The sequence below is a fragment of the Berghia stephanieae genome, chromosome 8 (genome assembly GCF_034508935.2).
Source record: "Berghia stephanieae isolate SIO BIC M18660-M18661 chromosome 8, UCSD_Bste_1.3, whole genome shotgun sequence".
Taxonomy (NCBI): Eukaryota; Metazoa; Mollusca; class Gastropoda; order Nudibranchia; family Aeolidiidae; genus Berghia; species Berghia stephanieae.
Genome location: NC_088367.1, coordinates 15,866,688 through 15,889,256, shown reverse-complemented (window position 1 = coordinate 15,889,256; position 22,569 = coordinate 15,866,688). Strand labels below are relative to the sequence as shown.

At 35.3% G+C, this 22,569-nt stretch overlaps 1 protein-coding gene across 1 annotated transcript in view; it reads right to left on the bottom strand.

The window, feature by feature from the left end:
• Window positions 1-22,569, bottom strand: part of LOC144978935 (uncharacterized) — a 123,348-nt gene that overhangs the window by 2,170 nt on the left and 98,609 nt on the right. The window contains exons 3-4 of the mRNA XM_078925553.1: window positions 14,213-14,968; window positions 1,300-2,116 (exon numbers count right to left, since the gene is read on the bottom strand). Of these exons, the coding sequence (XP_078781679.1) occupies window positions 1,300-2,116; window positions 14,213-14,968 (1,573 nt within the window). The remainder of the gene's footprint in view (window positions 1-1,299; window positions 2,117-14,212; window positions 14,969-22,569) is intronic.

Sequence of the window (22,569 nt, the reverse complement as noted above, 5' to 3'; positions counted from 1 at the left end):
AATAATAATAATAATAATAATAATAATAATAATAATAATAATAATAATAATAATGATAACGATGATGATGATGATGATACTACTACTACTACTACTACTACTACTACTACTACTAATACTACTACTACTACTACTACTACTACTACTACTACTACTACTACTACTACTACTACTAATGATGATAATAATAATAAATTAAAAATAATAATAATAATAATAATAATATAATAATAATAATAATAATAATAATAATAATAATAAAAAATAATAATAATAATAATAATAATAATAATATATAATAATAATAATAATATATAATAATAATAATAATAATAATAATAATAATAATAATAATAATAATAATATAATAATAATAATGATAATAATGATAATAATAATAATAATAATAATAATAATAATAATAATAATAATAATAATAATAATAATAATAATAATATAGCGCTTAATCCATATCATACATTGGCTCAAAGCGCTTTACAAACACACAAGCATTCTATTTAATTTAGATTTATAAACAGCTCAATCGCCTGACTCTCTCAGCTCTTCGGGGAGAGCGTTCCAAGTTTGTGGACCAAAACAAGAGAACGCTCTCTCCCCAATTATTGTATTTGTTTTTGTTACAAGCAGCAGAGAGGAATCAGACGAGGTTCTAGGTATTCTTGATTACTTGATTGTCTTTAACTGTGGAATAATTTTTAAAAATTAAGAAAAAAAAATAAATAAATAATTGAGCTTTATATAGCGCAACATCCACTAAATGCGCTCAAAGCGCTTTACAAGGGATCCCTGGTCAACAGCAACATTTAACATTCAGGACGGGACATGACGCCTGTTAGGCGATATTACAAATTTTCGGACAAAGACAACGCTGTTTAACGGCCAGATACTCATTTTACACCTGAGTACGGTGAGAGAATGTGAGTAAAGAGCCTTTTCCAAGGACTCAACTATGCGCCGAGCGCGAGGCTCGAACCCAGGACCTTCCGATCCGAAAGCGAGTGTCATACCACTAGACCACATAGCCGCACAGACAATAATTCAGACAAGCAGACTGGGGCTGATCATTCGAGGAGCGGTAAACAAAGACTGCATTTAATTCTACACCGAAAATTCGATGAACTTATTTGAAATTGATATATTAATATAGCAAAAGTTGGGAAAAATAATTTCAGCAAATCTTACATGAATTGAATGGGTTGATCTACAGTCACCTCAACAAAAGTTTAAAATGTAGGCTACAGCTAACACCTTTTAATGCGCGATAAACTAATCATTTACCTTGTATAGGATGAACCATTATTCCCACTTGCGTCCGCTTTCTCGAGCCCATCACGTTTTCCGAATCTCAGAAAAGGGTCTTGTCGTTTTCCAAATCTAAGGAAAGGGTCTTGTCGTTTTCCAAATCTAAGGAATGGGTCTTGTCGTTTTCCAAATCTAAGGAATGGGTCTTGTCTCTTTCCAAATCTCAAGAATGGGTCTTGTCGTTTTCCGAACCTCAAAAAGGGGTCTTGTCGTTTTCCGAACCTAAGAAATGGGTCCTGTCTTTTTCCAAACCTCAAAAATGGATCCTGTCGTTTTCCAAATCTCAGAAAGGGATCCTGGTCCTGTCTCTTTTCAAATCTGGATGAATCATTCTCCCCACTTGCGTCCGCTTTCTCGAGTCCATGAACATCACGTTTTCCGAATCTCAGAAAAGGGTCTTGTCGTTTTCCAAATCTAAGGAAAGGGTCTTGTCGTTTTCCAAATCTAAGGAATGGGTCTTGTCGTTTTCCAAATCTAAGGAATGGGTCTTGTCTCTTTCCAAATCTCAAGAATGGGTCTTGTCGTTTTCCGAACCTCAAAAAGGGGTCTTGTCGTTTTCCGAACCTAAGAAATGGGTCCTGTCTTTTTCCAAACCTCAAAAATGGATCCTGTCGTTTTCCAAATCTCAGAAAGGGATCCTGGTCCTGTCTCTTTCCAAATCTTAAGAAAGGATCTTGTCTTTTCCCAAAAGCCATAAACTTTTGTTTTTTTTCAACAGAATTATCGTCCTCGTCATCTACAAGAGGAACTTTGCTGACATCGATTATCTCTTTATTATCTTCCATTCCTTCCCCTGGAAGTAAAAAGAGCAAGAATCAGAATAGCAAATCGAAAATGAGTTTCACAAGCAAACAAACAAAAATACAATAAAACATAACATTTTTCTCATCACATACATTTCTAAATGATGCTAAAATACACGCTGTCGTCAAAATCGAGATTTTGTTCTGCTTAAATCATTAGGCATTCTTTATTCAAGTTTCCACAAAATACCTAATGACAATGATAATGTCTATTTTGTTTGCTTAACCTGTTAATTGGTTTAACATATCGTAGTTGATCTGTTTTTAAAAACTGTAATATTCTCATTAGGCTGAAAATAAAATACTCGTTCGTAAATCAAAGTAAAAAAGAAAGAATTCATGGAAAAGCAATAGAAAGGAAAGCATTCTCAATTACCAACAATAAAAAACATATTTTATACCATGAATTTAGTCTTTTACCATCTGAGAGAAGGTTTTGTCAGATTAAATGTAGAACTAACAAGTATAAATCAACGTTCGTTCCATCAGCAATAAAATTTTTGAATATTAATATGGTACAGAAAAACCAAGGATTGATTCGTTGACTGATTAACTGATTACTTTATTTAATGTTAGATTAACTGACCAATTGATAATGATGATAATTTTTGGTATCGAATTGCCACAATTTTAACAATTGAAAACGAAATGAATATGTTTATGTTGTGTATATCGCACGCGTGAAAGAAAGAGAGGAAGAGAGAGAGAGAGAGAGAGAGAGAGAGAGAGAGAGAGAATGAGAGAGAGAGAGAGAGAGAGAGAGAGAGAAAATAAGTAGGAGTGAAATATCTGTTCAATGTTACAGTTATCATTTAACGTTATAACAAGTGTAACTAAATGACAAATTACCATATTTATGGACAATAAAGATCTATTATTATTTATTATTATTATTATTATTATTATTATTATTATTATTATTATTATTATTATTATTATTATTATTATTATTATTATTATTATTATTAAAAATCGAGCGGTTTACTCAATATTGTCGTATATAACAAGATACTACATAAGTTTTCAATTCAGCATTAAATTTTTCTCCATTTGTTGATCCATTAAAAGTATCCTCAACCTACTCAAAAGTTTCAAACTTGAGATTTCAAATAAGCATATTCCGGTTTGTGACACTTCGGATTGTATGTTTTAATATAAGTGGTCCTTCAGAGGCAGTGGATGGATTGTAACCTGCTTTTTTAAAATATTGAAATAAAAAATATATAAAGAATCCCTTTATTCATCCCATATAGGAAATTTGTCTATTGGGTGTATTCCATGGGAAGACTGAAATAACCCAGGCGTCAGCCGCAGTGCAGCGAGGCAAATTGCTCAAGGCCATACAGCGCAGCTGCGGGTGATCGAACTCGGTACCTTTCGGGTACAAAGCAAAGACCGTACCGCTGAGCCACGCTGCCCCATAGCGCACTATCCACTAAATGTGCTCAAAGCGTATTGCAAGGGGTCTCAAACTAACAGCAACTATTAACATACTGGACGAGACATAGCGTCTGTGAGGTGAAATTACATGTTTTTCCAAAGACAATGCTGTTACCGGTATTCATTTTATACCTACTTGTGGAGCAATGACTATACTTTGCGACGTCCCAGGATTGAGAGTGTTTGCCAAGATGAAGGTCATTTAAATCGATCGATATTTGAAGGACTGGTTGTTTTGGCCCCCCAAAAAATAATTCAATATTTATTGTCTTTCTAGAGTATGGTTGTAGAGAATCATAATTCCATATTTATTTATGTGTCAGGTTCATGTTTATATGACTGATACTTGCCATTGAGACTTCAAAACAACGTCGTGTAAAAAAAAGGCAACAACTTATTGTATATATTCAGGGAGACTAAATTGGTCATCTTGATACTATTGCCTTGTCTATAATATCTTCATTGTGACGTAGATTTCACAAATTTTCAAATTAAGCAATTAAGGAGCAGGCACCGGGTGTAAGATAAAGAACTGAACAAGTGTGTATGTGAAAGGTGCCAGAAAAAGCAAGAGAAAAAATATAAGATAAAAAAAACATCCCCAAAAAGCATTGACCTCGACTGGAGATCAAACCTTAGACCTCGACTGTTAATCAGAAGGTCTGAGGTTTGATCTCCAGTCGAGGAAGACTGATTTTTGGGATGTTTTTTTTTTTCTTGTATTTTTCTTTCTTGCTTTGTCTGACACCTTTCACATAACACATGTTCAGTTCTTTATCTTTCGCAAGTTATTTTGGTGTGGTTTTTGTAAATAAATAAATAAATAAATAAATGCGTAAATCAAGCAACCTGATATCTCTTGCCTCGGCACCAATCAAGCGATGTGTTTATTTTGAATTGAACAAAACTTGTTTACATTTTATTGGTTCAAATGTCGTGTGACCCTGAGGCCAAAAGTGCATCCAACCCTTTCTGGCCTAAATTATGATAATTACAATCTTCTTAGCCTGTCCATTGCTTAATTGGGTTTCGCTTGCTTCGGTTTCAGCTCTCCCAATGAGCAGCGGACGTTGTCAGGTCTGCTCAAGTTGTTCAACTCTGATTCCCCAGGAGTATTCTGGGTCATGTGATTAGCGGGCCATGTGACTGTCAAAGGTCACCGAGCCATTTCCATAATTCTCAAACCATTATAATATAGAAAATAAGATGAACGTGTAGGTTTATATTGAGGTAGACATCTCACTTCTATTTATTGCTGTTTAGAAGTATGGTCATGGACTCAAACACACATTCTAAATTATGGTCCAAGGATCCGACCTCTGTCTATACACATGGTAATAATACTTTTAGAGGGCTTTTTATACTTTTTTACATACTGTTTTTAAATACCTATTGGAGACTGACGGAGGTCCCTCTGGTCCAAAGTTGATTTTGTTATTGTTATTGTTGTTGTTTAAAGATGCACTATAGGCTATCAAGAACTATGTTTTCGAAAAATACCAAAGGGACCTATATTGATCCCGGATGAAGTCGAGATTTTTCTTCTGACCCCCCACCTGTCAACCCGTCAGTGATTGGGTTGCTTGCTGTGTTATCTCTGGCGATAGACTAGTGTTCTATCCAAAGGGTGGCAAGCAATTGATAATAAGGGTAAACTCAGGCTCCATGGACTCTGAAGGACTACTTTTTTTAACCAGTTATCCGCCGTATGGAAAAGACATATATTTCGTAATTTGGCCAGAAAACTCGTCCTTCAATTATCGATCAAGTTAAAGTTCTCTCATCTTGGCAAACACTCTCAAACCCGAGACTTTGCGACTATCAATATCAACATCGGGATCATTCTTACACTTATCGTCGCTACTTGCTAGATGCTACGATGACTCGCTCCGTGGACCTACGATTATTATGGTCCCAATTGCATCACAACATTTACATCTTTGATACAATAAATTTTGTTGATCTAGACCTATTGGTGCAAAAAATTCTATTCTTTAAGTCTTTGAAGCTTTATTCAATGCTGCTGGGGATCAATTGTTAAAAGACTAGTTAGAGTCATTAGTATTCTATGTGACCCATCGTCTCGAAATGGTACTATGTCGGGATGAACTAAAAAAATTAATTTTAAAATAAAATATCCTTTATTCACCCCATACGGGAAATTTACTCTAAGGTCTATTCCAAGGGAAGACTGAAATAACTTGGGCGTCAACCGCAGTGCAGCGCCGCAAAATTGAGCTAGAGCGAGGAGACTTGCTCAGTGCCACACAGCGCAGCGGCGGGGGATCGAACTCGGTACCTTCCGGGTACGAAGTGAAGACCGTACTGCTGAGCCACGCTACCGCAGATGCAAAAAGCGTAATTGTACCTAAACCCGCCCAACATATGAAATCGAGGTTTTCAGCACTCTTAAATACTATAATATTCATTTTTCTCAATAAAGCATATAAAACTTAACCAAAGTCTGATATCAATATTTGGCTAGAAATTCCATTTTTAAGCATTTTAACCATCCCGATATAATAGCGTTTTAGGGTGATGGGATACAAATTTGTAGTTTACAGATCTCTATTGTACTGTTACCATCTCCTTCAGCAGTAGTGTAATGACACCGCCAGCAGCAGCAGCAGCAGCAACAACAGCAGCAGCACTAACTAGAATAGCAGCAGCATCGGTAGTAGTAGTAGTAGTGGAAACATCACAATTCCGTAAAATCGTCAAAGGCAAAAGCACTGGCATCAGCAGCAGGAGCATCAACAACAGATGAAGCAGCAACACAATCAGCAATAGCAACAACAGCGGTAGGCAGCTATGGAATCAGTAGTAGGCTACCTGTGGCGGCTGTCTCTCATCATTATTATTATCATCATGATGATGATGATGATCATCATCATCATCATCATCATCATCATCATCATCATCATCATCATCATCATCATCATCATCTTCATTTGCGTATCTTAAATAGATTTAAGAATCATTATCATCATCAACATCGTCCTCGCCATCATCATCGTCTTCATCATCATCACCAACATCATCATCATCATCATCATCATCATCATCATCATCATCATCATCATCACCACCACCATCATCATCATCATCATCATCATCATCATCATCATCATCACTACGGTTTCTCGTCTCATAACAAAGCAAGCGATGTAGGTAGGTCTTGGTCAGTGACCTGATGAGTGAACAAACTCTTGTCTCAGCGTTGTGTATCTGGGGAAGACATTCACACATAATTAGCCAATCAACACACGGTTATAGGCAAGAATTTAAAATTGGTTCCATATCGCTAAATGGGTAAATAAATAAATGAATATCACGATGTGCAATGACCATTGTGTATCCGTAGAAATTTAATTATGCTCTTTTAAGTTGAGCTTTTATATAGCGCAATATCCACTAAATATGCTCAATGCGCTTTACAAGGGGTCCCTGGCAACACTTAACATGTAGGACGATACATGACGCCTGTTAGGCGATATTACATTTTTTTCCGACAGAGACAACGCTGATAACGGCCAGGTACTCATTTTACACCTGAGTACGATGACAGAATGTGAGTAAAGATCCTTTTACAAGGACTCAACTATGCGCCGAGCGAGGCTCGAACCCAGGACCTTTTCGATCCGAAAGCGAGTGTCATACCACAAGACCACATAGCCGCCACAGCATCATAAGTCATCGTCGCCGAGGCATTCCACGAAGGAATAATATAGATAATTCATCACACAAGATGACTGAGGAATCAACCATATTGTCCATGTGAGCAAATTGGGGGTTAATAAGGAAAAAAAAACGAAAGTGCCTCAATCGGGAACCTTCCGGGTCACAGTGCAATGCCTTTACCACTTGACCACTTCCCCCCCCCCCCCCCCTTGCATCCGGAGAAATACGCTAGGTAACTATGTCCCACCGTCTCAAAACGGTATCATGGCGAGATGAATTGGACCATAAAAAGTGGGTATAGAATGAAAATGATAAGAAGTACGAACATAGAGGCTATTGCAATTAAAGAAATTTTGTTTGAAGAGAAATTAACCCCAAATGTCATAACTGTGCGGCTATGTGGTCTAGTGGTATGACACTCGCTTTCGGATCGGAAGGTCCTGGCTTCGAGCCTCGCTAGGCGTATAGTAGAGTCGTTCGAAAAGGCTCTTTGCTCACATTCTCACCATATCCAGGTGTAAAACGAGTACCGGGAAAGTTAACAGCGTTGTCTCTTTCCGAAAAAAATGTTATATCGCCTAACAGGCGTCATGTCCCGTCCTACATGTTAAGTGTTGCTGTTGGCCAGGACCCATTGTAATGTGCTTTAAGTATGTTTAGTGAATATTGCTTTATATAAAATCTCAATATATATAGCTGTGAATTCCAATTCCATTAATTAATTAATTAATTGAGCTTTTATATAGCGCAACTACCCGTGCTCAAAGCGCTTTACAAGGTGTCCCTTGCCAACAGCAACATGTAACATGTAGAACGAGACTTGACGCCTGTTAGGCGATACTCGTATTACCATTTTCCCCCCGATTTTCTGATTCTGTCATGGACTGAAACATATTTGCGCTCAATCGCCACATAACTGTATTATGTCGCGTTGAACCGATGCGTAAAATACGAATTTAATGCTCGACTTTATTAACCCTCTACATACCAGCCATTTTCAGGATTTTCCCAAAACTTCACACCAAACTAACACAAAAATAGACTTTTTATCACTCAAACACAATAGCAGTAAGTTCTTACGATACATAATTTCTGTAGCAAAACATGCTCTACAACACACTGTTCATTTTCGTTCAATTTTATGATGTACAAAAGACATTTGAATAAAAAAATTGTTGGTTTTATCGCAACGACTGTGAGGATTTTCCTGTGGTTGGTAAGGACAGGGTTAAATAAGAGTTAAAACAAATGGCTTTATTGAAATTTATGAGGAAATTCTCCGATTCTGATTGTTTCGACGTAAAGCTGGAGTTTCTTATCCGGTTCACCCCAACATATTACCAGAAAGAAAAGATGAGTCTCGTTTATGGTGACTCCCTTAATACCATGGGAATAGGGAAGAAAAGTCGTGACGTCACACCTTCTACATTTCTGGTTCCAAACTCCGCGGAAGTGTATATGTAATCTTCTAATAATGATTCGGTTACATCTTGAATCATAAGGTGGAATAACTATTTTAGTATCGGGATGTATCGGCAGATTCTAAGGATTACATGGCATTAAAAGAGCGAGGATGGATGATCTTTATCAACGACCAGCATTTATTTAGACTAGAAGGTAAGATGCCATCACCCTGAAACAAGAATTCATTTACACATGGTATATATTCAGTCCACTGGAAGAGTGGTTTTTACACTTCCAACGAGAGAAGATATCACACTTTTGTTCTATATTGTTGTTTGTTCTGATAAGTCAATTAAAAAACACACACAGATTAATTGATTTGATATAAATCGTTTTATTTTCATTATTATTGACGTTTTCGAACAAAATGACGTCATAATTCGAGCTCATGAGGAGAAACACATTAAAAAACTATTTTGACTAGTTAAGGTAGAGATAGTCCGTCAAACGAAAAAGAAAAACGCATTTTTTTTTCGAAAAATGATTTGGCCCAACTTTCAACAGATCTTATTCATTACTTCGTATATTATTTGCCTTATTGCTTAACCAGTTAATTGTCGTACTCTGGAAAGACGTGTATTTAATAATTTGGCCAAAAAACTCGTCCTTCAAATATCGATCGATTTAAAGGGCCCTCATCTAGGCAAATTTCTCAAACCTGGGACTTCGCGAAGTCCAAGATTTGAGAGTTTTTGCCAAGGTGAGGGTCATTTCAATTGATCGATAGTCGAAGGACGAATTTTCTGACCAATTTTTTAATACGTGTCTTTCCAGAGTACAACAGTTAACCTGTTGAACGTTGCTTGGGATAACTTTGGTAAGGCATATTTTATTTTTGTTATATTAACACCATTAACACAGAGACTATATTTACTGTCTGGAAAAAATAAATGAAGCAAATCTGAAAAGGTAAAGAGGAAGGGTAATGTTCATGAAGGGTAATGTTCATGAAAAATTGAACCGATAGCGTCGATGGAACAACAGGAGAAGGGATGGCAGAATTTGAGTTTGCAGCGGACCGGGAAAGTTTGAAAGCCGCGAACGGCGTCTACCGAGAAGCAACCTGATTTATGAAATATCTTTAGTGATTAAAACTGTTAAAATGGAGTTAAAACGAATTGTGCCTTATCACGTTTAGAATAACTTTATTAATTTAACTTTAAATCGTTAAGAGTTAATCTATCCACACATTAGAACAACTTAAATATCTTTTGATTTTAAAAATCCATTTAGGACATACAGGCACAACTTGCGTGATACAAGGGATAGTAGGAAAGTAGAATGTGTTCTGTAGTGTACAATAGTTTTGTATTTAAACTAAAGTAATGAATGATTTAGAAACATGAGAACGAGCTCATTTTAAATATCAAATACAGAGAACAGACACTGAGTTGAGTAGGTATATTCAAATTTAGTTTTTAAATAACCACTTCTGTTAAATTGATGTCGTAATAGAAATCGAAAAAAAAATCCGTCGGTGTTTGTGTAAAGCAATATTGAAGACAAACTATCTCTTTGCTTATCGCCATTTCCAGGGTATTCCCCAAAATTTCACATCCAACTAGACGTCTAACAGATATAGAATTTTTTTGTCACTCAAACACAAATGAAGTGAGTTCTTGCGATACATAATTTCTTTATGTATTACTGTTTTATAACTATAGCAAAAAAAAAAGAAATAAAAAAGAAATCAGAATGAGAAAAATGTTTGCTGATCGGTAACGACATGACAATTTTCCTTTTGTTGGTAAGGGGAGGGTTAAATAGTTTCGGAATAATTTTGAGGGTTAAAATTTGTCATGTTGAACAGTAGATAGATATATCTAGACTCTTTGAAAACTCAACGACTATGCTGCCTTTCACTAGACAAAATATCTGAAAGAATTGGAAATAGTGGCATTGAAACTCAATTCAAACTGATTTGAACCTTAGTCTTGAATAAGAGAAAGTATAAAGTAAATATCTTGGTTGGATGGATCGAGCTCAGGCTAGGGACATAGTTGTACATAAGAGGGAACGAATGGTGTATATGTAGCGAATTCCTTTGATCCATTATTGTGTGTTAGATTAGATGAATTCATTTAAGTCATTGATTGGGGTTTGGTCAACTGGAAAAGAATAGCACGTCAGATCAGTGAACTGCCAAAAAGACATGTATTTAAAAATTTTGCTAGAAAACTTGTCTTTCAAATATCGATCGGTGCAATGAATTGGACCTAATTGTGATAGCCTGGCTCTTCCCAACTTTATATCAGATGGACGCAACACGTCCTTATAGAGGCATTATATTACACTTAGAAAACCTGCCCGCATCACAAGACAGGCTTTGACATAGAATTTCCAAGGCGGAAGAAGACCGGTGAAGCCAAGATATATAATTGGCGAAGCGGTGGAGGAAGCTCGAGAGGGGGTTACACATTATGGAAGCAAGTGCAGAAGACAGCCCAGGAAAGAGTCAAATGGCGAAGCAGCATTGATGGCATATGGTGCAGTTACAGGAGGCCTTATGTGCCATCGGACAATAAGTGTTTAGGTCATAGTTACCAAACTTTGGCTAATCATTTTCGAATAACGATATCAGGCCAAATGGAATCTAAAATTATCAACGAAAAAAAACATGATCTTCATTTTAAGTTAGACGGACTATAGCAAAAGCAATTTAGATTCGACAAACATCATGAATAAACATACATAGTAAATATAATTATTATTCATATTATATATCTAAATCATGGCATATATTCTGTATAATTTTGTGTAACAAAACCATACTCGATGGTAATCACAACTGTACAGATAGGGCTTGTATCGAAAAGTAGATTAATCTGGCAACAAACACAACCATCTTTTCATATCTTTCTAACAACTTAACTGTGCCGCGATTAAACAGTTCAAAAATAGTAAAGACTTGTAGAAAGTAATGTTCAAAAATGAATATAACAGCTTCAAACAAGAGCATAGTACCAAACACGGAAATTTTAGGGTTTAAATCCCTTCTTCGGCCCCTATTGGCTGAAAAAGTGGTTTGAACCTGAAATGTCCAGTTTTTTGTTGTTTTTTTTTTTTGGGGGGGGGGGGGGGGTTCTCCCTGTTTTGAAGCTTTGATTTTTCGTTTTTGTGCAATACTTTTGACAGTCGATATATTCTAGTATTCATAGACTTATATCAGTTTCGTGTTAACTCTAAATATTAACTCTATAACGTTTAAGGGCAATTCAGAAGGAAACATACTTTTAGTATTAGAGTTTTGATGAATGTTTCAATGTTTTCGATCTCTCCAACATTATCTTACAATTTTAAAAAGTAAGAAACAATAATGAAAGGGGAAAACCCCAGAAAAATTCATAATTGTCTGAGAAATATTTTGCCAATTCAAACGTTTCATTTTCATAAACAATAAAAGTAAAGTGGTAAAATAGTTGAAATTTACTACGATTTTTTTATATTACGTGAACATTTTACATTGATCTTGTTTTGAATATTTGTCAAAATTTACTCTTATCCAGAGGCTTTCAACATGGTGTAGTTTCATTTTACAATAAGTATTTGAGCACTGTTACTTAAACTATCTATATCATATCACGTCCAACGTGGCTTCAGCTTATTGAAACAAACCGTGGCACGGTACTTATAATAATTCTTTTACATCAAATGTCTCGGTTTGTTTAACAAGGTAAACAATCTGAATATACATATGCCAAGAATCTTATTGATTCCCTAAATGAATTTCTGGTCATCGTTTTATCTTGTATTATAAAATTATTCTTCCTGTTCTTAGGAATTTCCAATGTTTTGTCATCGCCTTTTGTAGTTAAATAGTTCTTATCATGTCCGCCTGTCCCTGAGGCAAAATCTTAGTCTTAGGTATTAACATACATCCGGCTACTTCACTCTGTACTAAGTATAGGAGCTTCAAAGCTTGACCTTATTGATGCGATATTTAAATTGCGTCCGTATAATCGAACAGTTGATCTATAATTCATCAGACAGACTTCTGACATTGGGAAGTCTTTCGGAATTCAAAATAGCTCGGTAGTCCGAAAATAAAACTACATCGTCGTTAAACAAATAAATTTTATATTTCAATATGATATTTATTTTTCAATATTTTGAAGATAATGAGATTTTGCCGTCATAATTAAAGAACAGGTAGTTCTTAACCAATTAAGTTGCAAATTAGGATTATTTTAAAGGGAAGCAGACGCTTACAATAATATTTTAAATCGATGCCGTTTTCAAATTAGATATCTTTGATAAATAGCTAAGTAAGCTTTAATGATTATGATATAAATAAAGTGCATAAGAATTAATGAATAGATTTAAAAGAATAGTATGGGCTAAAAATAGCAAAGTTGATTATATGGGTTATTTTCTTTAAAATTATGTTTTTAATTTTGATTTTATTTTCCAACTTTTCTACTAGAATTTTCAATTCTCTTACTCTATAGAGAATGTAAGAATATGAATAATATAAAAAGAATGCACCTTTTATTGCAGTCAATGATACCAAAACAGATATGCAATATGATATATTGTTTATATATTATGTTCTTTAGAACAGCCCCGTGTTTTCTTATTATGTTGATGTATTTGCAACTCTTTAAGGTGAATTCTTATCATGATTATTGCTGTCTTCTAAAACTGATCAAATTACATATGGCGTCAAAAACACATGTTTATTTTTGTATCTTTGTCATTTAAAAAATCGTTTTAAAGCTGATTATGTCAATTTATCAAAATCTCCACAAAGGCGTCTATCTTCTTTGCGAGTTGAATGTATACGCGCTCTCTTAATTTGGAATACCAATTAAAGTCTTTGAAATATACCCGAGTCAAAGGATTGCCTATGCAACATTGTTAAATCAAGCCCATAATTGCGCTCTGTTCTCAGACCTGTAACTATGTGCACCTAGAATAGACTATACCTTTTTTTGTTATATTCTGATTTACCTTTTTTAAAAACTAATTTTTCTTAGTTGTAGTGGACCCCCGTGTAATTACTTTGATAAGGTATTGCCCTTTTAACATTGGTTTGAGAATTACTCTATGTAAGCACAATCATCTTGGCCCAGGTAGTATGAGAAAGCAATCATTCGTTTAATCATGGACCATACATTTTAACTCACTCAGTAACACCAACTTTTTAATTGTTTTAAGATGTCAATGCCAGAGGAATGGCATTGAACTTTCTCGTTATACGGTCTTCGGTCAAAGAGTTCGTATTGTAGTTCAATTTCATGTTATAGAAACTATTCATATTTGGAAAACAAAATAGAGTATTGAATAACATGATGTCAAAACAGTCTTGGGAAGTAAATTCAAATAAAAAAGGTGTTGAACTGATGAGGCAATATAATAGAAGGAATATTTCGTAATGAGATTTCTTCCTGATACATTTGACCAATTTTTCTTTCTATTTATTCCCCAAAAGTTGAGTCTACAATACCAAAAACTGCAAAATAAATGACTGAAAGCGTTCATGATGCATCTACCAGACTAACTCTCCTTCCCCAAATTGGCCTCATTTGCCTCCCTTTTCCCAAACCTCATGAACCTTTTCTCAGGACTATACAAGCCCCCAGTCTCACTCTTTAGCCGATTGGCCAGAGACAAAACGTTGTTTAATTTTTGCATGTTGACGTCTTGTAAAACGTTATCTACCTCTTCGTCATCATTCTCTTCCATAACCTTTCTTTTCCCGAATCGCATGAATCGTTTACTTGTTTCATGTATAGGCGTCAACAAAATATCGCTTGCCGAATCCACACCGTGGGCCCTGCCAAATCTCATAAATCGTTTGACAGGAATCAGCCTCTTTCCAAATCTCATGAAGCGTTTATCAAATTGGTTGGTATCATCACTGACGCTATCTTTATCGACATCCCTACCGAAATCACGACCAAATCTCATAAACCGTTTTTCGGCAATAGGTCGTTTCTTAATCATCTTTGACATGTTTTCATTTTCGAGTTGATCAGGCGCTGATTGGTCAGCGGATCTTTTCACGTGATCGTGCGTGACCTCTAATTGGCTATCGGTATCGAGTGATCTCCGTTTTCTGCTGTATGGCTCTGGCATATCCGTGTTGTAAATATCGTCAGGACTCTGGAGTTGACCTAACTGAGATCTGCCAAATCGGAGGTATCGTTTGTCTTGGTAGGGTTGGTAACTTCTGTTAAGCCGGAAGAACTGTCTGCTGAGCCTGTAGTAGGGGTCCTGACTTAAACCTCGGCCAAACCTCAAGAATCGTTTGGAAACTGTAGGAGAAAAGAAAACAAGACATTTGTTTGTCATGTGAACCATAACTTTAGGCTTGGGTAAAAGTAACGTTTGGTAAAGCTACACATCAGTTAGTGTGCTATCATAAAATTGAGTGAATTCTTTTTTTTTTAAATAACGACTTTTATTTGTTATTGTTCATTGCCTCATTCAATTTCAAATCATGGTAGGCAGGTAGAAATGTGGTATGCAGTTTAAGAATTTTTTTTTAAAGAGAAGGAAAAGATTAAGAATCACTCAGTTTCACTACATTCAACACACCGATTGCTGGACATAATGTGTGATTTAACCAAACGATACTCATACCCAATTTTATTAACAGTTTAACAAAGAAACGAAATGAATAATTTTGAAACTTGGGACATATGAAACAATTTTTTTTTGAAAAATCATTTCCAAAGAAAATGTTTGTATTTGAGCACTAATTACTCAAATGTGAGGATAAGTGATACAATAACACGAAGAAAATAAATCATATTTGGTCAAGAAATCCGCGGGGAAATTATTCGTGGTATGGAATAAAAAATTTAATCTGACACAAATGGTGTATCTACTCCCTATTCCATTGACTGTCATTACCATTGGGCATTCGGAACCTCCTTTTCGTAAATAAGCTGCTACCACCACAATCACCCCCACCCCATACCTTAAAAAAAAAGCAGGTTGCCCTTATTTCTAAAGATATTTATTCTTAACTGTGTAATTATATTTGATTTTCTTTTTTTAATGGTCCACATAAGGGTAGATCTTTGTATTTGGAGTGTACATGTGGATCTCCGAGCTACACCTTTTTGTGTTCCTTTTTGATTAGCGGAGTTTTGAAAGGTGTCAGATATTTCTAAACAAGTATTCTCATATGAAAAAAGCACAACAATGTGCGTTGAGAATATTGAACACTGAATTTTAAAACTAAAGTGTATTAAACACCTCAGTTAACGATACGGCCTGTTACGTAATGCTTATACATGGGTAAGGGGAAATGGAATAATCTGATGATTTGCAACTGAGAGAAACTCGCTACACCCCCCCCCCTTCTTCTCTCTCTCTCTCTCTCTCTCTCTCTCTCTCTCTCTCTCTCTATTTATTTATCTATCTATCTCTCGCTCTCTATTTATCTATCGGTCTACCTCTATCTGTCTATCTATCTATCTATCTATCTATCTATCTATCTATCTATCTATCTATCTATATATATATATCTACCTAACTATCTGTTTATGTATCTATCTATTCATCTATATTATATCTATCCATTTTAAAAAAAAGACTTGAGTTTTATATAGCGCAATATCCACTAAACGTGCTCAAAAGCGCTTTACAAAGGGTCCCTGACCAACGGCAACACGCAACACGCCTTTGACGACAACACGCTTTTACATGATTCACGAAGCTCAACCCGATTCTGACTAATATGGACACGCGTGTGTAACAGTAAGATATTCTCTTTATACCTCTTCAATAAATTCTGTGCAGTTTCCTGTGACCCGGTAGTTCATCGTGCAAAAAAGACAAGCTCCTCCTACCCAATTTTCCCAACCACCCAGCAATGTAGGCAACAGCACCTTCTTCAGCCGGTGAAAGTGTAACATCATTGAAGCAGTTTTGGGTCCTCTTTTTGGCAAGAGTGGGGGCCTTGCTCTGGTAGCTTTTCTTCCACTGTTTCTAGAAATGTTGCCACAAATCGTGCTAAGCTGGTAAGCTTGAAACTGGTATAGACGTCACAGGCACTCATAAAAACGTAAGCCCCATGACATTGGCGATAGACAGAAAATTCTCCTTCTATACAATTAGACTGCATTTCACGCAACAGAACATATCGAAATGCATAATTTTGTTTGCAAACAACAATCAAAACTTCAGTTGTTAGCACGAGAGCTCTTGTTGTATCATGTGTAAAACACTGAATACTCATTGATCTATGACTTGAGTCAGCTTGAGGAATGACTGAGGATTAGTCGAATTTATGTCTTAAACAGCTCTGATGGGGTCTCTTATTCCTACTGCTTGACCTATTCCAGACACATTCACCGCATTCCACCAATCCAGGAATTGCTGTATAAAATTAGCAGTCTCGGAGACTTCTTGCAGTCCAAACGAATAATAACCTTTTCATCATTAAAAATACTCTACAATGTGTTGCACATTTTGTAGTTGCAGTCTGGATAGATAAACTGGTGCCTCCGCCAACGGTTTCTTTTCAGAATTCTGTTTTGTCCCTCTCTGTAAAGATTTGTATCTTCCATAAAACAGCCAACGTTTATTTTGTCAAGGGAAAATTTCTGGCAAAATTCTGTGATCCAGTTATTTCTAATGGACGTTGGTCATCTTATGGGTGAATTGCTTGATGATCATTAATTCTGTTGAACAATTTACCATAGAATTTGTTGACTCCGTGGTTGTCTGCAATACGCTTCAACAGTCGTAACGTCACATCCCTCGTAAAGACGCATGGTAACCTAGTAACTGGCTCTAAACTATCGGAACAATGGCAGATGCCCTTATGAAATATTTCTCCGACGAGCATAAAAGCGTACCCAGAGGAAAAAAAAACATTATAAATCTGATCATGTTTTGACTTTTACACATCCTGATCACAACACGAAGAATAAAAAGTACTGATTTTCTTTGTTTAGAACCACGATGGCCGCCGTTTCTGGGCGACATGACATCAGACTACTGAATCCAATTGATCCAAAAGTAATCCTACCAGACCTTCATACAAGAGCAGCTGCTTTTTAAAACCATATTTAATTGATTGAGTGTTGTTAGTTTGTGGACAAGTGTTACAGATATCATGAGGCTTGGTCCTCCATGCAAGCATATCATCTTTAAGCACATGACGAGGCTTGGATTATTTTGTGCCTTTCTGCCTAAAACACCTCATGAATACGCTATTGTTGGACGTATTTTAACCTCATCAGGCCAGTCAATGGTTTTATTTAATCCATGTTCGTGCCATACTAAATTGAATGTTATTTTCGCTGACTGGGTAGCACCAAGTATTCTCGAAAGTGGTCATAGCTACAGTGAGGCAATGACTCAATTCCAAAACAATTGCGAGGTTCCAGTTTTGAGCGTTTTTCCAAGATGAGGAGCATTAAAATCGATCGATAATTAAATGGACGAGTTTTCAGGCCAAATTTTAAAAAAAAGTATTTTTCCAGAGTACGGCAGCTAACTGGTTAAACTTGCGTTAACCTTTAAGTTCATCGGTAATATTTACTTTATATTGCATTAAGACATCATAATTTGTGAAATTGTGCGATGGGTTATATATATATTCCTTTAACAAATTTTAGTTCGGTTTGCCAATAATATACTAGGGCACCGGGTAAAAGAAAAGCAAAACAAGACTATGGTTTTCATTTTTGTTTAACTTACTAATCGTTTTAACTAAATATGTGAGTTGTCTCTTAAAGTGAAAAAAAATATCCAACAAAAAGAAATATCTAGTTATGATGGTTAAAAAGAGCAAATTCACATTATTACCATAAAAATATCCATTTTATAGCTCCTTTTCTTGATTTTTCTTTAGGATTCACGCGAAAATAATTTCATAATCGGTGTTGTAAACAATGACTTTAGGAGCATTAAGAGGTGGGATTGGGGGAGGGGGTATTTTCTTTGATTACAGATTCTATCCGACAACCGGCATGTCATGATGGTCGACACTTATTGAAAATGAAAATAGAAATAATTAAACATTGATAACTTTATTAACCTATTGTTTCCTGCCTTTCCTTTGGTTTAGAATTTGTGATAGTAGCAAAATCACGCCATATGGGCACTAAATTGTAGTCTAATATGGAAAACGATCGTAGGGGGCAAGAAAAAGATATAAATCATTTTCGTGAACTTTGGGTAAGGGGGTGGGGTAGGGGGGGGGGGCAAGTTCATTTTCTTTGAGAAAATTGCTCTACAAATCAAGGCATTGACTATCGGACAAATGACATAACGAGATCAAATTTATTTTGTCCTAAGCAACTGAATTTCATACTTAGTGAAAATGACAGCTAACCGGGTTTTATTTTTCTTAAAATACAACAATAATGGAAAAAAAAGCAAACCAAGCTGAGATGATCGAAAATTTCCCCCACATGCGTCTCTGGGACTGTCAAGGAGCTATTCTGTCCCACACGTTCAAAATCCTTATCATAAACCATCTAAGATAATGACGTCACGCAGTGTCAAAACTGATCAATGGAAAATATTTCGGCGAATCTGTGACCTTTATTTGTCTTGACACAAAACTCATTGAGTGAAATTGTCACGTGATTTGATCTCATCACTCCGATGTGATACTAAAATAATATTATATTATTATGACTTTTGCTCTTAAGAATCATTCGTTCAAAATTCCGACATAGATAGTTCCTCAATCGCAACTTTGAAATATTTACATTTGAAATATTCGGAGTTCTCTGTGAAATTTGTCAATTTTGGTTTAATTATGAACACTTTCATTACTTTCATTAGTCTATAAATGTTAGCTTTGACTTTACATTTTCATATGATTGTATTTATTATAATGTCCTTAAAATTTTACAAATCATGATATTTCAGATTATTTGCGATTTTATAAAGCATTTAAAGATAAATCAGATAATCATCTTTAAATAAGATAAGATAGATAAGCTCTGTAAAAGTTCAATAATCGTTTCATTATAACTATTTCAATCTAAACTCATTTTTCTCCAATTAAAAGAATTTTTTGTCGATTTCTTTCGCCGCTTGAAACGGATGATTTGACCTTAAAAATTCTTTTTAAAAATTAATGGGCAATTTTAAGGTACTTTCCAAGATAAGACAAAAACACGCAAGGTAAATGATATGGGGTATGAAGTTGGCGTCACTCAACTGTTTGTTATTACCGTTTTCAGACCGCCATAGAGGTCACTGACGAATTAGGGAGCATTTTATCAATGCACATTATTATTATTATTATTATTATTATTATTATTATTATTATTATTATTATTATTATTATTATTATTATTATTATTATTATTATTATTATTATTATTATTATTATCATTATTATCATTATTATTATTATTATTATTATATTATTATTATTATTATTATTATTATTATTATTATTATTATTATTATTATTATTATTATTATTATCATCATCATCATCATCATTCCTCTTCTTATCTAACCATCGTGGCACTTGACGAATATAGTTTCAAATCAAAAACCCACCTTTAAAAAACAACTTTCTATCGTAAACTCTTTTAACGTGTGAGTACACTTTTAATACCAGTGATGACGTGGGTGAATTTATTCGAGTGGAGTTATTTAGGTGGTGTATATAGTATATTGTCTTAAATATAATGTCCTATTGGCCAACTGCGTTTGTTAGACTCTTGAAAAGATTTTAACGAAAACCGCTTTAAAAGTGTAATTTATTACTTTTATAAACGAAAAAAAAAACCCATGAAAAACATTTTTCTAACCGTCCGTCGTCAATAACCAGTGAGAGTTTAGTATAAAATATCTAAATATATTGACAACTTACCCGAGTCACTAAATTTTCGACAATCGGTGTGTTGTGCTCAATCCGAGGTCACTGACGGACGTATTCAAAAGTCCTACAAAAATTCTTTGAGGAAGGAAATAAGACATCATTAATTTTGCCGCGCCCAACTCAAAGAAAAAAGACATCATTAATGTTGCCGCTTACAACTCAAAGAAAAAAACATCATTAATTTTGCCGCTTACAACTCACAGAAAAAAGACATCATCAAATTTTGCCGCATACAATTCAAAGAAAAAACATCATGAAATTCGCTGCGCACAACTTAAAGAATAAAGACATCATAAATTTTTCCGCGCCCAATACACAAGAAAAAAACATCATTGATTTTGTCGCATACAATTCAAATAAAATTTTCTGCGCACAACTCTAAGATAAAAGACATCATTAAATTTGAGCGGGCATCTTTAATTTTGCCGCATTCTCAAAGAAAAGAGATATCATTAATTTTGCTGCATACAATTTAAAGAAAAAGATACAATTGATTTTGCCGCGCAAAACTCAAAAACATCATTGGTGTTTGCCGCGCAAGACTCAACGAAATAAACAAATCATAAATTTTGCCGTGCACAATTAAAAGAAATAAGACATCATTAATTTTGCCGCGCACAATTAAAAGAAATAAGACATCATTAATTTTGCCGCGCACAATTAAAAGACATAAGACATCATTAACTGTGCCGCGCACAATTCAAAGAAATAAGACATCATTTATGTTGCCGCGCACAACTCAAAGAAATAAGATATCATTAATTTCGCCATGCACAATTAAAAGAAATAAGACATCATTAATTTTGCCGCGCACAACTCAAAGAAATAAGACATCATTAATTTTGCCGCGCAAAATTAAAAGAAATAAGACATCATTACCTTTGCAGCGCACAATTAAAAGAAATAAGACATCACTAATATTGCCGCGCACAACTCAAAGAAATAAGACATCATAAATTTTGCCGCGCACAACTCAAAGACATAAGACATCTTTACCTTTGCCGCTCACAATTCAAAGAAATAAGACATCATCAGGGCCTTCTAAAAATAGTATCGGGCCTGTCCAACCGAATTGCGCGAGTTCTCTGCTGGGCTTAAAATTTAAAACCCCGCGATATTTGATTGTCAACAAAGTTTGTGTGTACACATTACACACTACACACCACAGTTACGCTGGATTACCTGTTGATACAATGAATTTATCGCGTTTGTTATTATTTCTGTTCATGGATATATATTCATTGTGATTGCCAATCCCACCATGATGTTTGTTGTGTGTATCTTTTAAAATCTAATTTAGCAATTGAAAAATAATTTAAAGGTAATTTAAAAACTATAGTGTCATCTAAGCCATCATCTGCCGTCGTGCGAAACCTTGAACTGTTGCCTTGAGTCAAAACAAAACCGGATGATCTTGTACTTGTACACATCAAAATGAAATTGTCATTGATAGTCTATTCAGTGATTCCAAAACTCCGGTTTCACTTGAAAAAACTCTGGTCTGGAGTAAAAAATTCCGGGTTCCGGGCAACTTCCGTCAAATTCCGGTGAGGTCAAATTCTTCCAAGGACACCCCCCCCCCCCTTTCCAACCACCACATCATCATCACTGCCACTAGAATTATAACCATCATCACTACCACTACTACTGCAACCACCACCACATCATCATCATCACTACCACCACTACTACAACCACCACCACATCATCATCACTACCACTACCACAACTACCATCACTATTACAACCACCACCACCACATCATCATCACTACTACAACCACCACCATCACATCATCATTACTACCTCTACTACTACAACCACGACACCACATTATCACTACCACTACTACTACCCCACCACCGCCACATCATCATCACTACCACTACTACTACAATCACCACCACCACATCATCATCACTACCACTACTACTACAACTACCACCAACACCACATCATCACTACCACTACTACTACAACCACCACCACCACCATATCATCATTACCACTACTACTACAACCACCACCACTACATCATCACCACCA